Source organism: Polyodon spathula, chromosome 25 (assembly GCF_017654505.1).
Source record: "Polyodon spathula isolate WHYD16114869_AA chromosome 25, ASM1765450v1, whole genome shotgun sequence".
Classification (NCBI taxonomy): Eukaryota; Metazoa; Chordata; class Actinopteri; order Acipenseriformes; family Polyodontidae; genus Polyodon; species Polyodon spathula.
Genome location: NC_054558.1, coordinates 14,482,188 through 14,499,577, shown reverse-complemented (window position 1 = coordinate 14,499,577; position 17,390 = coordinate 14,482,188). Strand labels below are relative to the sequence as shown.

At 40.7% G+C, this 17,390-nt stretch overlaps 1 protein-coding gene across 1 annotated transcript in view; it reads left to right on the top strand.

The window, feature by feature from the left end:
- LOC121299806 (mediator of RNA polymerase II transcription subunit 13-like) overlaps positions 1–16,513 on the top strand; it is a 123,594-nt gene extending 107,081 nt beyond the window's left edge. The window contains 13 exon segments of the mRNA XM_041227896.1: positions 330–525; positions 1,676–1,839; positions 1,841–1,983; positions 3,037–3,256; positions 4,281–4,469; positions 4,715–4,938; positions 5,650–5,792; positions 6,398–6,556; positions 8,017–8,181; positions 10,400–10,539; positions 12,621–12,782; positions 13,069–13,181; positions 14,193–16,513. Of these exon segments, the coding sequence (XP_041083830.1) occupies positions 330–525; positions 1,676–1,839; positions 1,841–1,983; positions 3,037–3,256; positions 4,281–4,469; positions 4,715–4,938; positions 5,650–5,792; positions 6,398–6,556; positions 8,017–8,181; positions 10,400–10,539; positions 12,621–12,782; positions 13,069–13,181; positions 14,193–14,325 (2,151 nt within the window). The 3' untranslated portion in view covers positions 14,326–16,513.
- The last annotated feature ends 877 nt before the right edge of the window (positions 16,514–17,390 follow it).

The window sequence follows — 17,390 nt, the reverse complement described above, 5'->3', positions numbered from 1 at the left end:
CGAATTAAACGCTGCTCACACACACTCTTAATGAAAGGACTTTTATTAAAGAATGTTTTTGTTGAGCATTTGTAACCCTCTCTGAAACAGTTTAATGAACAGCAGACTTGATTTAATTAATCAGACTGGTCTACTACCTATGAATGTTGTTAATAGGATTATTGTATTCACTGAGATTTCTCACAAATCAATTTTATTTCATGTTTACAGACACTCAATGGGAGATACCATTCCCCTTTCAATCGGGCTCCTATTTCCAGTTGACACACTTTTGAAATGTGTCTCAGACTCTGACTCTCCCTGCTCTCTCTGTCTCTTTCGTGGAGCAGGCCTGCCGGCTGGGGCAGCATCGGCCCCTTGCCAAAGTTTCCCGGGACGGTCTGGTGCGTGTGGGCTCCCTGTCACCACAGCGCTTGGATGAAGTGCCAGTGGATGAGTGGTTCAGTCAGCCCTGGGGGAGCAATGGGGATGAGGACAACCTGACCAAACTTCGGCTCTACGCACACACCTGCAGACACCAACTGGGTAGGGAACACTCTCTCACAATGCTCAATTACAAGGAACACCCTTTAAATAACCTCCCATTCACCCAATTCCTTCTAAAAGGGTTAGAAACCAAAACTTAGAACAAATATGTCAGTCGTTGTATTTGCTTCAGTTTTTCATTACAAAAAAAAAAGAAGCAATTTAGGCAAGACTTAGCAATGCCTATAAATAAAATTGCCACGTGTACTGTAGTTTGAGACCCAGCAGTTCAGTTTGAAACCATGATGAATGTATTTCACCTTTTCAGCACAGCTCAATAATACTGCACTTTAAAATAATACTTGAATCTGTAACGTCACCGGGATACTGAGTAAAGTATTGTTTTAAACCAACACAGGGAACTATGCATAGTACTACAGCTTCTGGAAATTAACATACCCAGGAAAACACTTTAAGTTCAGTTGCAAAATGATAACACTATGTAACACAATTTTTGTTCCTGGGTAGTAAGTGTTATTTCCTAATTGCTTATGCCTCAAAAGTATAGAAAATGGCTATTATTCCCCACAAACTTTGCTTTTGTGACCAGGACAGTGATATTTCAAAATATCACTATTTCCAATTCATATAAAGTCAGAAAAAAACAACATATGAATCCAAATTAACATGTATTTATACTAAAGTAATACAAAAATGACTACAAAAGATTTAGAAGTGAGTAGTTTTTCAAGATTTATGATTATACTGTATAAATATCACTGTCCTGGTCACAAAAGCAAAGTTTGTGGGGAATAATAGCTATTTTCTGTACTTTTGAGGCATAAGCAATTAGGAAATAACACTTACTACCCAGGAACAAAAAAAAAAAAAAAATTGTTACACGGTGTAATCAATGCTCAGGCTGCAGAGAATCCGGGGGCTTTACTCAAGGACTTGCCTGCTCCTGCAGCTGGTTACAGTACCTAAGTCAGGGCTGCCGTGGGTGTTTGTTCTGGCTAATTCATTTTGATGTTTAGAAGAAAAGTAAAGGTTATTGTCGGTAAGTGTTGTATTTGCCTGTTTCCATTTTGTGACCTGCAACTTGACACTTGCAAATCTGTGTAAAGAGCATAAAAAGTATGACTTATTTTCACCCATTTAAAACAATGTGTTCCTATCTAAATACCTGTTTTCTGTTTATTCATTTCAGCACCTCAGCTTGCAGCGCTGACACTAGACAGCACCCTGCTCCTGCCTCCCAAACCTCAGCCCCCAACGGCACCCCCTACAGGCCAGTCCGCGCCAAGCTCCCTGCCATCTGCTCCACTGCCCACAGGACATACTTCCACCCATACCCCCCCAGCCCCACCCGCGGCCGGGGCCCCCCCCACCCCAGTCCAGGACCACTGCAGGGCAGACAGGGACCGAGCGCCCCCAGGAGAACTCCCTGAACACAGAGGCTGAGAATGGGCAGAGCCTGGCTCCACCAGCAACAGGGCAACAGGAGAGCCAGGAGAGGTGAGACAGGACTGAGGACAGCCAGGAAGGTCTTCAACCTAGTCAAGCATACAAACCAAACTGGTGTCTGTGTTGGGGTAGTACCTTTCAAACTAGGGTACAGAGATTTCTGAAAAATACTAGTAATTATTATTTTTTTTTAATGTTAAAGTAATTGTAAAATAATACAATTTGGGGCTTCCAGAAGCAGTGTAGCCTTCAATGAAGAATCCACCAATTTTAGACCTCCAGCCTGCCCTTCCTAGGGATGGCTGTTTAGAAGGTTTTGGGCTCTGTTAGAAAAATTCCACTTTGGTAGAATGAATTTTAAAGCACATTTCTCCTAGTAAAAGCATAGTAAAGTGTAATAAAGCATATTGAAAATCACTGTAAACTATGGTAAATAGTATACCATGTATAACCATGGGAAACTTCAAAATACATAGTCACCTTCAGTAGGAAATATCTTAAGCAGTCCCAAATATATCAAACCCTTTACATTACCACTCTAATAATACTACTGAGCCCTCTGATAATGTACTGTAACACATTTCATTTACATAAAAAATACTATTCTGAAAGCAGTGAACTAGAACATCTTAGAAGAAAACTAAAATAAATAACATCTTTGACAGTAAAATGATTTGACAAATGTTTAGATGATGTAACTGCAGTTCATTTTTCCTGGGACTACAACACTACTGAAGGAAATGAAAGAACTGACTCTGTTTAGCCAAGAACAAAGAAGACTTAATAATGATTGAAGTCTTCAACATCTTAAAAGGAGTTGACATAGTTGTTGCAAACCAATACTTTAAGCGCAGCACAGAAAACAAAACCAGAGGACACTGTTGGAAATTAAGTGGAAATAGACTTAGGACAGAGGGTAGGAGACACTTCTTCAGACAGTGGTGAGCGTGTGGAATGGGTTACCTAGTCATGTTGAGGCTGAATCACCTGACAAGGTTTTGAGATCAATTCACTACTAGGAACCTGATGAGCTTGGATGGGCTGAATGGCCTCCTCCTGTTGATATAGTTTCTTGTGTTCTTATATCCTGTCCTGTCTTCTCAGCTCTGCAGAGAGGGAGCGAATCGGAATCCCCACAGAGCCTGAGTCGGCAGACAGCCACGCCCACCCGCCGTCGATCGTGGTTTACGTGGTGGACCCCTTCCAGAATGAGGCTGCCGAGGAGGCGGAGCCTGGCAGTGTGTGGCTGCTGGGACTGCTGCGCTGCTACACTGACATCCTGCAGAGCCTGCCTGACACCCTGAAACCAGCCCTAGTACTGCAGGTACCAGCACATTGGCGCTGGAGTGTATTACACAGCTCTGTGTTTACCATCAGAGTTACACAATCTATAACTATTAAACATGCAATAGTGCTGAAATCAGACTATAAATTCAATGGCACATTATTGGCATTACGTTTATTAGGTTCCTTTTTGTATTTATATATCTGAGTTACTCATCAAAAACCTGAAATACTGAAAACAGTGAATTAGTGAGGGCCTCTTATACAGTAAACTACGGTACTTCTACAATTTACTCTTAAAGGAAGCTCTCAGTTTCTATGCCTTATTCTTCAGTTAACTGATTGCATTTCTGGGGTACATATAAAAAGTCAAGTGTTCACAGGTGCATCCTTCATATAAAGCAAAAATCCACCACATTTTCCCTGTGCTGTTGCCTGAACAGCTGGAATCTCTAACAATACTGTATTGCCTTCTTTGCAATAAGATGCGTGACAGTGTGCCTGAACCTTCTGCAATGTGGCACCTAACAGGTTCCTATATTGTATAATATAATTGAAAATTTAAAGCTTTGACCAAAGACAGTGTCAATCTTAGATTTTTTTGTATTTTGTTGAAGGGGTTTCCGTTGCCATCGGAACAATCTGTTGACCTACAGGTTTGAAAGGTGGTCTCTAATGATCCCTTGTGCTGTGTGAAAGGGTTATGACGGTATTAGACCCGTATAGATGGGGCAGTTTTTTGTGCTGTGTGAAAGGGTTATAATGGTATTAGACCTGCATAGATGGGGTAGTTGTGTGCTGTGTGAATGGGTCTTTTGAAGTATTTTTGAGATATCTCTGAGAGGCTCAGTACTGGCACTTGTGTGTGAAAGTGACTGCAGAGTAGCACCAGATGTCAAGTTTTGAAATTAAATTTCAATCCTATAATGAGTGGTTATGAATGGTGGAGAAAATTAAACTACTTCATCAGCTACAATAATTTTGATCTGATGAGACCCCTATGGTTTCACCTGCACAATCCGGGTTTGGTTTACCTCACCCTGTCACACTCTGCCCCTCCACAGCTGGTGCCCTGCCAGTACCTGCTTCAGCCTGTGAAGGATGAGCGCTCCCACTACATCCAGCACCTGCGATCGCTGGCCTTCTCTACCTACTCACAGTGCCGGCGCCTGCTCCCCACGCAGATACACATCAAGAGCCTCACCGGCTTCGGACCTGCAGCCACCATCGACACTGTGCTCAAGAACACAGAGGTGAGGGAGCGAGGGGCACAATGACAATCACAAGCTTACATGGTTTTCGTGTTGTCATGTGTTTTCACAACGCTTTGGTAGGCAATTGCAGATTTTTTTTTTTAAGGCAAATGACATGCATTGTAATGCACTTGGACATTCGATAAAAGTGTGGATCATGTTTAGCCTAAGAGAAGAACTGACAAGCTCTGACCCTGCTGCTTATCACCTAAGATGTCCCCTCTCACCCTCTCTCCCACTCCCAGCGGCCCAGTCCTCTGCAGCTGTACTCTCCCCCCTTCGTGCTGGGACCCATGCGGAACCGGCAGCTGGAGATGGGGGAGGCAGCGGGGGAGGCTGCTCAGCGCTACAGTGTTCTCTTGGTGGGGTACTGCCTGTCCCATGACCAGCGCTGGCTGCTGGTTTCCTGCACAGACCTGCACGGGGATCTGCTGGAGACCTGCGTTATCAACATCGACGTGCCAAACCGGTACAGCCACCTCAGTCTGTCTGTCTGTCCGTCTCTCTCTGCACACTCTGCTGTTTCTTGAGTGTGATACTCAGTAAGCTTGTAAATCTTGTTGATGACCCACAGCTGTAAGGCAAAAGCCCAGGGAGTCCATAAGGGATTTAACGGCAAACAGAACTGGGCTGAACTATAACAAATGAAATGTAATGAATGAATGTATAGAGTTACACACAGGATTCAAATACCAAATGGTTGGGACTAAATAGCATGGTGCCAAGAGAAAGACATTGACATTGTACAAGAGTTATAGCTGTCAGCAACCAGACAGTGTGGGGAAACAATGAGAAAGTCAAACAGAATGCTTGATTTATATAGTCAGAAGCCTAGAGTTCAAATCAAAGGAGGTTAAGACTAGGTTGGATAATAGAGTTTAGAGTGCTACCTATACATTCTCAGTGTTGGTCCCGGCTTTACAAAAAGTTCAGTGCAGCTTTGAAGAGAGTCCAACAAAGTGCAGCCTGATTAATCCCGGGGCTTAAAGGAATGAGTTGTGAAGCTGAATCTTTTAGCCTAGCACATTTTAAGTCATTATTTCAAATCAGGACTAGAGGAAATAGCTAGGAACTGAGTGGAAATGTAGGACGGGGTAGGAGACACCTTAGAGTGAATGTACAAATACATTATAACTATATAAATGGAAAAGCTAGCCTCACTATCGCTTATTTACCCCAGGGCTCGCAGGACGAAGGTTTCTGCCAGGAAGATGGGCTTGCAGAAGGTGTGGGAGTGGTGTGTGGGCATCATCCAGATGACATCACAGCCATGGAGGATAGTGATTGGCCGGTTGGGGCGTCTGGGTCATGGAGAACTTAAGGGTATGTACACAGAGAGACCGGGCTCAAGCCAGGTGAGGATTATGGCATAACACTACCTATAATATAATATAATGTAAAGATGGTTATACAATAATTTAATAATTATTACAAACTATTACTGTGACTTTTTTTTTTTAAAACTGCAACACACCTTCCAAATAGCAACGTGCAGTTCAATTTTAGAAGTGAATAATTCTTGCAAGAGAAACATTTAGTTAATTTCATAGTTTAGCTCGTGTATAAAGAATACTGTCTCTCAGAGTTTGCTTGTAGAGATGCTGTTACCACACAAATCACTGGTTAGGAGTGTGGGAATGGAAAGAGTATTAGATTATTAGTTACACTTTGAATCATCTGTCAGTACATTTTTAATGCAAGTTTTAATAATGGACAATAAACATACTGTATAATGGAACTAGTAGGCTAGAAGTAGTTACACTTGCTAGAGGAAACTGTTTTTACAGTGTTGAATCTACCTATAAGATAGAACACTATGGATAGGAACTCTTTGTCATTGTTGGTACCACTGTGCTGTGCTATCGTGAGAAGCCCTGTTTCTAGAGCTGCTGCCCCGTGTTCCAGCCCCCATCTCTCTCTCCCCCCAGACTGGAGTATCCTCCTGGGAGAGTGCTCTCTTCAGTCCATTAGTCGGCAGCTCAAAGAGACATGTCGGATGTGTGGTATCTCAGCCTGCGACTCCCCCTCTATCCTGAGTGCCTGCCTGGTCGCCATGGAGCCCCAGGGATCCTTCGTCGTGATGCCAGGTACAGCACTTATCAGAGCAGCCACCTCAAAACTAGATCACTCCAGTGAACCCTGTCTAATATGTGTTACCATCACTTCGTAGGTCTCACATCATCTTATATGAACACATTGTTATATTTGATTTTAAATAGTATGTAGTATTCCTCCATTCATGTGCTATTTCAACATATTATTGGAATAATAACTGCATTTGTTACAATATATAAGCCCCTCTTGATATATTTTGTGCTTGCAGTGTTTTAAATCAGAATGGTGCCAAAATATTCCTAATGGGTAGTTGTGTGTGTCGTATTGTTTCTGTCATTTTGTAACCCATTATTCATGCTGAATCCATGGGGGGGTGCCTGATTGTGTTCTGTTGATTAGTTGTTGTGAGTCTTCAAGGTGTATCACTGTACTGTCCATTGATCACCAGGCGTGAGGAACCGTTTGTTGGAATTCTGGTGGATGATCTTACTATGTTAGTATGATCAGTAGACTGAGTCTCTCTCAGTGTGAAGGCTCTTCCTATCATACCCTCTTCTAAACAGGACACTGTACTAGTTAAAGGCATCTAGGGGGTCTAGAAACATATTTTGCATTTATATATGAGTCTGTAAAACCAGTTTGTTTTTCATAGCATTTGTAAACAACAAAATTGTCAAGCATATCACGAACACATCCATCACACGTGAGTTGCTTCTGGGAGTTTTGAGTCCTTGTAGGCAAAGCAATTCTGAACATATAATTATTTTTAAATATACAGGGTGATTCATAATTTGCACAAAGTTTTTATTTTGTCTTATATTTCACTCAAACTTTGACACTGAACAACCTTCCAGTGGCCAGACAGTGTTCCCGAGCATCTCTGCCACAGATATGCTTCCTCCACACATCGTCCTCCACGCTCCCTCCAGCCCCTGCACTATGAATCACCATGTAAACTTAAAAAACACAAAACATTATGAATGTTTACCATTTATTTTCTAGGCGTATTGGCTCACATTGAATACCAATCACTGCATTTCTAATGACTGATGTGATTTCCATGGCAACCTAATTCTTTCATGTGACTTTAGGAAGTTGACCAGAGGTACATAACTGATGTATGTGCAGGGAGTGTTCGATATAAATGGACATTTTCAAAATCTAAAAAATAAACATGAACATTCCACTCTGGGTCCCAAAAGTCTTTGTAAATGTAGTCTTAAAATGGATGTCTTAAATGAATGTAACTAATGGTTGTAGAGGATCATTTCACTGGTTATTAATACGACTGCTCTGAAATGTATAAACCTGATTGTTTGTGGATCTCATTTCAGTTATTTTTGTACCCCAGTCTGCTATCTGCAACACTGTATTAGTGATTTGCTTTATCTTGTGGTCATTGTAATCCACGTCACAAGTAATCAGGCTATATTCCGCTAGTGGCTTCTCCTGAGATCTCTGAGCGGTCTGTGCCTCCTGTCTCTCTCCGCAGACGCAGTGACCATGGGCTCTGTGTTCGGCCGCAGCACTGCCCTCAACCTGCAGACCTCTCAGCTCAACACCCCGCAGGATGCCTCTTGCACGCACATCCTGGTCTTCCCCACCTCTGCCACCACCCAGGTGGCACCTGGGACCTACCCCATAGAAGACAACCAAGGTGAGAGGGAAGAGGGCAGTGCCACTGTGTGACTGTGAGGGAAATCGTCTGCCATTCTGTGTGCCTACCCCAGCAAGAAACATCTGTCTATCTGTGTGTGTGTAAACCTGACTGTGTGTAAGTGAATGTCTGCCTTTCTGAGTGTCTTTTGAAGACATCTTGAACACATTAAAAAAGACATTTGACATTAAACTTATTAGGTGTCTTTTAAGTTTGTAGGGATATTATAGATTGATGTGAGGAAATCTAATCCAAGTTATCACACTACAGATTGCATTGCTCTTTGAGTTTGTTTTGAGGAAGGTGAAATGTGAACTGGCTTGGTAAGATCTTGTTTGTGCCTGGGGCTGAGCTGCACGAGCCACACCTGCCACTCTGGTGCCAAATTCAATTGTGGTTAATATTGTAACACCCAGCCAGCCGTGCTGCCTGAAACCAGTGACTCAGAGAGACAGGGAGTGTTAGAACTGCTACTGTCACACTTCCCTGCCCAGGCTGAGCTATTAAAATGCCAGTTTATAGCAGTTCCTAACCCATTGTTAAAGATTAACTCAGGTGCTATCACATTCATGTACTGTATGCGATTTATGTTTTCTATCTAAATATCTTTTTTTTAAAGATACAAGGAACATTCTAGCAAACTAGAGATTTTAAAGTTAGTTTACTAGATTGGCATATAGGTACACATATTATGGATTCACTATAGTTATGTAATACTGAAATTAGACACCCTGTTAAATCCAGGACGTTTTCCTTAAACTCAAATCAGGATAATCTTGGCCCTCAAAAGCTCTCGTGTTTCTTTATAAAGGTTACCACATTCAGTTTTCACTGTCATTTTAGCAGTTTCCCCTCCATGTGTTTCCCATGGTTATGCTATGCAATTCCATAGTTTGTCAGGTTTTTAAGTAGGCTTTACCTTACCTCTCTGGGCTTTACAATACTTTGCCTTAACATGTTTTCACTGTGCTTTATTACACTTTACTATGCTTTTACTCTATGACATATTAATCATCATATTAATTTACTACAGATCTTCGAACAATACTGGTTTTCTGTTCTTATAATGCACCATTCATTTCAATCAGAGCACCAGCACTAGTGACAAAAGGGAACATGGTCTTGGTATCCTGCAATGTTTTTAACATTCTCTTTCTCCCGGGCAACGCTCCAGAGTAAAAGTTCAGAAATATGTGAGTCATGATGATGTGTGAATTAACATATATCAAACCAGTCATGATTATCTTAAAAAAAACAAAAAAACAAAAAACAGAACATAGCCACTGCAGATAGCAGATACAACAAAGCTAAAGCAACACTCTTCTTGTAAACACTGCCTGGTGTTCTGGGACATTTTAAAGAACATTGTAAACGTGTCTAATGAAATTAACCAGACAAACACTGGATTTTTTTGCTTTGTGTAAATTGAATAAATATTTATTTTTCCAGCAGTTGTTTCTAAACTTTCTTTGAGTCTAAAACACTTACTTCTGGAGTACATATTGAGCCTTATTCTTTAAATTATTATTTACACCATTTATTTTCTCAAAAGAAAAAAAAACCCCCCACAAATGCAGGTCGAAAATGAATACCTATCATTTGGCCTCCTATTTATTTCTTGATATCAAACTGTGAATAAGCACTTTCTTTCACATGAGCAATAATTTCTTTGTCCAGTAGGTGGCACAATTGCATTATCAAATTCTGCAATGCTGTTGCACATTCAAGTTGCCTTCATCTACTGGGTCATTGTATACAGTGCTCCCTTGTTATTTCATTATTCAGTAATTCACAAATTATAGTAATTTGCTGTTACGCCATGTTAACAATACATTTTATATGTTCTATACTTTATAAGGGCCTTTAACTATTCCACTGTATTAGATATTTCACCATGTATTGATGTGGAAGTCAAATAGCGGAATAGAGAGGCTGTACTTCGTTTTACCCTTATCAGAGTTTACCATGCTATAAAATAACTGATTTCTCAGTTATCCCATGGTATACTGTTCATTTATCATAGTTTACCATGCGTTGCCATGGTAATATGCTTTACCTTTCAGGGCACTACATTGCTTACCTATGCGTTATTACAGCTTTACAATGTGGGTTTGAAGTAATAATTTGTCTGCAGTGCAGATTGATTCAATGTTGAAATTCTGGGATGCCTACAGAAATATAAAGGCGGGCCGCTAATATATTGCTCTCTTATTCCCAGATGACATGTTTGACATCCCGTTCCCGGACGAGCTAGAGAGCGACATTGGGAATGACATGATGCTGATCACCTCCTCCCCTGTACCGTCCCCAGGGTCCCCCTCGGGGATCGGGGGAGGCTCCCACTTCCAGCACAGCCGGGTGAGTACTGCTTCAGCACCCTATCAGATTTGTTACTGCCCCCCTCCGGCAGTGGGGATATAGTGGATGCATGCATACATACACACCTTGGTATTAACTGATTTCCCATAAGTTATTAGGAGCATTAGAGTGTGGAGAGATGTAGAAGTGTCTCTCTGTACATCTATACTGTGTATTGGTTTTTGCATTAATCTTGTGTTATTCCACATACTGTAAATTAGTCATTGTAAAATACTATGTAACCATATTATATTAAATATACATTTAATGAACTGTGATACCAAAATACCTCATGACATCTAGGTCTTAAATACCTGTTATTCATAGCCATTGCTTATTGTTATTCTATACTATTCTGTAACTTTTTCATCATACTTACGACTCTAATACCTGACTGAATGGTTTGCAAACATGAAGTAAAATAGATACTTGAAAGAGATCTGTATCAATGATCTGGTCAGTTTCTCTACCCAAGAAACGTATTAGTTACTGTGATAGCCATGTTAGGTCAGAGGTCAGTGTCACCAACACATTTAGTCTTTTATATGAATCTCGAAATACTAAAAGAAATGTAATAAATTCAAAGACAAAAACCTTGACTAGAAATCTTTTTCAACGTCTTGAAGTGAAACGTTTGTCTGTTAACTGATTTTGTTTCTTTTAGTATTTCTAGATTCATATAAAGGCATTCTACCCCCTTACATTGAGCCCAAATGGAAGGGAGGCTATTGATAATGCTATAGCTATTGCTGCTAGTAAGAAGTAAGATTTTGTTAATCTCTGGTTATTATGCCTCTAAACAGTCCCTTTTGAAATTCCTGCTGCTGCTGTTTTTTTTTTTAATTTTTTATTAAGACTTTGTTTTTAAAGGTTTGTATGCTGTGCACACAGTGTAAAATCTGACAATTAGAACATCAAAGGGTTGTAAGTGGCAGTAACATTCCCAGTGCCTACAGGCTGGCTGTTCTGCTACAGCAAGCAGGACTCTGCAACACAGAGAATGCACAGTTGTATATTAACCAGGCCCTGGTAATTGAGGTTGTAATTCTCAGCTTAGAAAAGCCACCATCGATGATCATTAGAGCTCAGGTCCACAGAGGTTGGCCTCTTTTCTGCATAAGCAGCAATTGATTAGTGGTTTAGTGGCCTCTGTGTGCATTGCCTGAGTGCCAGTGCCAGCTGCATTGTCAAGGATTCCCAGCCCGGTACTCCAACCACTAACCCTTCCTATCTGCTGCCTAACCACTAGTTCCCCCTGCCCTATTCCACTTCTATACCAATTCCTCAGCTAACCGCTAGGCCACCCCAGGGATGTTAAAGTAATTGTAACTATTCCATTTACCTCTCAAGCACTTCCATTTACTATATAGGTCTCAACTGTCTTGAAAGAAAGACTTGTTCTAGCAAACCGATTCCAGATGCAAAATATTAAAAATATAAACATGCTGAGTTCATTGTAGTCATCAGCTGTTAACCATTCAGAGAATGAGGCAACAAACAAGTGAGTACAGACACAACAAACCTAACCTGGTTGTAATGGGGTAGGTCTCGGTTTTACAATGGCAGTTTAAGATTGCACATAGTTACTGGTACATCTAGTGGTTCCTGCCCTAAACACTGGTACTTGAAATGAAAAGATTGAAAACCACTGCCTTAAAGGGATGGCCACAATTTGCTGGCATTGAGTAAGGAGATTGTACGGGACATCCCAAGGCCACACTGCTTCTTGTCCTGCCTGCCCCCAGAACCCAGCTCTCTCCCTTAGTTTAACCCTGTGCTGTGTTTGTCCTCAGAGCCCAGCTCACTCCCTCAGTCTGACCCTGTTCTGTGTCTGTCCTCAGAGCCCAGCTCTCTCCCTCAGTCTAACCCTGTGCTGTGTCTGTCCTCAGAGCCCAGCTCTCTCCCTCAGTCTAACCCTGTGCTGTGTCTGTCCTCAGAGCCCAGCTCTCTCCCCCAGTCTAACCCTGTGCTGTGTCTGTCCTCAGAACTCAGCTCTCTCCCTCAGTCTAAACCTGTGCTGTGTCTGTCCTCAGAGCCCAGCTCTCTTCCTCAGTCTAACCCTGTGCTGTGTCTGTCCTCAGAGTCAAGGAGAGAGGCTGCTGTCCCGGGAGGCCCCAGAGGAGCTCAAGCAGCAGCCGCTGGCTCTCGGCTACTATGTCTCCACTGCCAAGGCTGACAACCTACCGCAGTGGTTCTGGGCATCCTGCCCGCAGGCACAGTACCAGTGCCCGCTCTTTCTCAAGGTAAGGCTGCCAGCACTCATGTGTGCCTTGTGTTTCTAAAAACTCAAATCCATTAAGCTACTCAAACCCACTGAAGCCCAGCACTCTAACCACTAGGCTACTCAAACCCACTGCCTTCCACACTGCAGTTTAGCTCTCTAACCACTAGGCTACTCAAACCCACTGCCTTCCACACTGCAGCCCAGCACTCTCACCACTGAGCTACTCAAACCCACTGCCTTCCACACTGCAGCCCAGCACTCTCACCACTGAGCTACTCAAACCCACCTTCTCTCTATTCCTACAGGCTTCCCTTCACCACCACATCTCGGTAGCTCACACAGACGAGCTCATCTTGAACAAGAACTCCCAAAGGACCCCCCACCCACTCGACTCTAAGACCACCTCTGATGTGTTGAGGTAAGAAGCTGCCATTCCCTCTGCACCCATTGAAACATGCCCTGAATTCCATTTAAGTAAAGTAGTATTCTATAGCAGTGATTAAAACAGTACATGGAATATTACACAGATCCAATTCCAAGTCTGTTGTCACTGTACCAAAGCATGTTTCTCTCTTAGTTTATATCAAGGTTTTATTTTATTACATTGTAGAATGCTTAAAAAACGGTTTAAGTTGAACAAGGGACATTCCAGGATACGTAGCATTTATTTAATTTGTTTTTGTAGAACTGGCATAATATCATAAACCACTTCCGAATGTCTGAGTATTGGAAACTCAGACAGGATCTAACAGGACCCTTCACTTTGACCTGTCATCAAATGTGGCTGCCATTTTGTGATCATGAGTCTGGTTTCCAGATGATAAAGACCTTTGATTATACAGACATCTTACATGTTACAAAACTGTATTCTATCATTTTAAACATGGGTATCCTGCAAGAAAAATGAGATGCATATTTGTAGGGGTGTATAAACACGCCATGCTAAATGTGTTGTTTACCTCTGATGGCGACCATATTGAGACAATATGACTTTATAGGTTTATCCATAATAGAGACAACACAAATGTTTTCATTGTTAAATTAAAAAAAGTCAAAATTTTGTGGACATATTGTTATGAAGTCCTGCCATGCTTCAGAAACCCTTCATGAAAGACTGTGCAGTTTGTGTTTAATCATATAACGAGATTACACGTGCTAGTGGAATGGCATTATGGGACAAAATAATCTGTTCTGCATTGTAAAGGGCTGCTGTATATCGAAGGTGCAGTGGACATACTTCACAACCAATGCTCATTTTTTCACTTATCCATTTTACTTCAGGTTTATAAATCTTTGTATCCAAGATGTCATTATCTTACGTTCTGCCCCATGCTTTGTTTGCGATCTAGTTTTCCGTTGGTAGAGAATAGATGTGCTGTGGTAAAGATGCTTCACACCAGTAATGCCTGTCGCTTTTCTCTTCACCCAGGTTTGTCCTGGAGCAGTACAACTCCCTTTCCTGGCTCACCTGCAGCCCTGCCACCCAGGACCGCCGTTCCTGCCTGCCCGTCCACTTTGTGGTCCTCACACAGATGTACAATGCCATCCTGAACATGCTTTAGCAGAGGGAGAGGGCACACTGCCCAATCCTCCATATGTATATTTAAAAAAAAAATGAAGAAGATGCCATTTCTGAGCTGGTAAAGAAGCTCAATGCACTGACAGGGAAAGCCACACTGGCTGACCATCTGCACTTAAGTGCTTTGAGAGTAAACCTAGCAAGGGCTGCAACCTGTCAAGACAGGGTCCCATTTGAGGAGCACCAGTCCATTCCTACTGGACTAAAGAATGGATTCAGTCCAATACAGCACTCACGGTACTGCCCAGTTCTGTTGCACTATCCAATCACATTTCCAGACATAGAAAGATACAACTCTAAAACCAAACTCGCTTTTGACCTGAGCCTCCTAATTAATGAGGAAAGGCATGAGAGGCAGGTGAATGAGTCGATGTACCCCCTAGACCTTTATGGATGTCAAGTCAGTCTTTCCTGAGAGAGGCCCAGACTCAATGGCAGGCAGGGGGTGTTCAGGTCAGGTACAAGGTGTGTCATAGTGCCTGCCTCACTGTAACTAGCGCCACTGCCTTTCAACTTTCATGAGCACTACACTCAGAAGCACCAATGTGAAGGCAATATATATAAAAAAAAACATTTAACAAACACTTTAAAAATGCATTTTAGATACCCTGGAAAGATTGAATATCGCAGCAGAGCAGTAGGAGCGGTGGTGTTCATAATTCATTCTAACTCTGCTCTGCTGGTTTCTGCCAAGTCAATCCAGCCAACCACTGTTGCATCGTTTTAAGAGATTTCATGCCTTATTAACACATTTCCTAGCTGATATCGTCCTTGCCCTAGAATACAGTGTTTCATTTGAGAAGCTGATTTGCATGTGGCTTCAAACTTCAAAATCTACAGTTAAAACTTTTTTTTTTCTATTAAGTGTGTGTGATTGTCTGCCTAAAAAAAACATACACAGAACGGTCAAACATTTTGGCTAATGCCTTCATCAGTGTTGTCTTAGAATGAAGTTCTTGGCATGGATTATTTCAGCAGATGGAAGAAAATGTAGCCAACAAATTATCAGCAGGACTGCAGCTAAGTAATCTATCAGCAATCCACCTGCTACTGAGACAAGCTTAAACACAGACTTCTGTGTAACTTCATGCTTGCAGATGGATTCATAAAACTTAGCGTGAGTTTTAAGCAGCTAAAGTCAAACAGACAAACATTTAACCTTTTCTTTCCACTCAAGACGTCTAGGTTTTGAAAGCTATTTTATATACACTCTTTACTGATCACAATACCAGTGAAAACCCTTTATGAAAAATGGTTTCTTACTAGTACTTTGGTATTGTAACAATAATGAATTGTATAAGGTATATTGTATAATTGTACATTCAGACTATGGTTTAATTGTGCCAAAAAAAAAAAGAAAACAGTCTCTGACCAGTATTAAAGAAGATAAATAAAATTATTAAATACAGTTTACAAATGGCGTAGAGAAATCAGTTTTACATGTGTTAAGTGCATATTGCACTAATTAAACAGATAGGTGTCTATAATATAATCTGTCAAGCTATTTACAGTATAAGGCAGATTTCAGTTCAGGCTTGTATTAGTTAATAGCTAAGAATAATATAGTACACAGCAACAAGACGACTAGCGCACTCCAGTTAACACTCGCTTTGGATTGCCTTAACTAAGGTAACAGTAGGTCATCCAGGATTAGTGCTAATCAGGGTCTGTGCTAATCCAGCCATTGAGGTCTAGAGGAGAGGGACAAGTTGTAGCCGCTGCTTTTATGAATATAGTGTTGGATAGTTGAAAGTCGTGCTGAGCTGTGTGAATCCAGGTGTTTGCATGACTGTCTTTGGAAACATGCTTGGGGCAGGTTACTGTGTATACTGCTCTCTTCCTCTGCTGTGTCTTGTATCGTGTGCTTTGACTTCCAGACAAGCTCAAATCCCAGTAAAGGAAAGTGGCCATTCTCTGTGAAATCCCAGCCATGCTAGTTCTGGACTGCTGGCTCACATGACTGGAAAGCTGTCCGATAGTTGGCAATGCTGGCTCAGTAGTCAATTTAAAAAGTCTTTGATGTCTGCATTCTTTGGAATGCCTCAAATGGGACATTTGTTTTTGTCAGTGTTGTAATTAATAATGCCAGCCCAAGAACGGTGTTCATTAAACTCTCATGGTGAAGTTCTTCCAGTTTTGAAACCCAGTTGCAGCTTAGATGTCTTGCACTGCTTACCTTAGGAAGTATTTTTGATTCAAAGTGTCACAACTGTCTTGTGATGCTTGATTTTTGTGTTCAGCCAGGACCTAAAGAAACATAAAAATCAGGGGGAGATGAACTACATCTAATTTGTAAAGTGATACATTTGAGGCACTGTGTTTTTTAAGGTGACTCTTATTATATCTATCTGTAGATATAAACCGAAATTTAAGAAGAAAAAATTGTTGTGAATAGTGTAAAATTGACATTTAAAAGAATTCTGAGCTATTTTTTATTAATCAAAACATAAAAAACAAAGATAAAAAACAAGGCCTTTATTAAATACAATTTAAAAAATAAAGTTAATAAATATTTGTAAAGTAGTCACATTTGTATTTTGTAAGTTTTCACTTTTTGTCTTCTTCCCTCCCTGAATCAAACTTTTGGGTGAATAGGTTATATTTTTAATTTGTTGTTGTTGTTGTTATTATTATTATTATTATTATTATTATTATTATTATTATTATTATTGTTATTATTATTATTATCATGATGAAATAGTAACAAGGTTATTATATACTTTTTTTATTGAAAATACATCTCCATGCTTCTTGTTATTTAAGATTTAAGTTAAAGAAACAAAATGTGTATATTTATGTTTTTTTGCTGCAAAAAACCTTGATGTTGGCAATAGATTTAAGAAAATATATATTTCAGCATTAAAATTGTATTGTATATTTAATAAATATGCATTATTTTAGTGGTGGTTTTAAATCAAATGAAGCATTCAAGCCCTGTTTATTATTTTCATTATTACAAACATTTCCAAATATACTAGCATGCCTGTGTGTATATTTCAGAATATTTTTTTTCAATTTTAGTAGCTGTATATTTCATGCCAGTTTCAT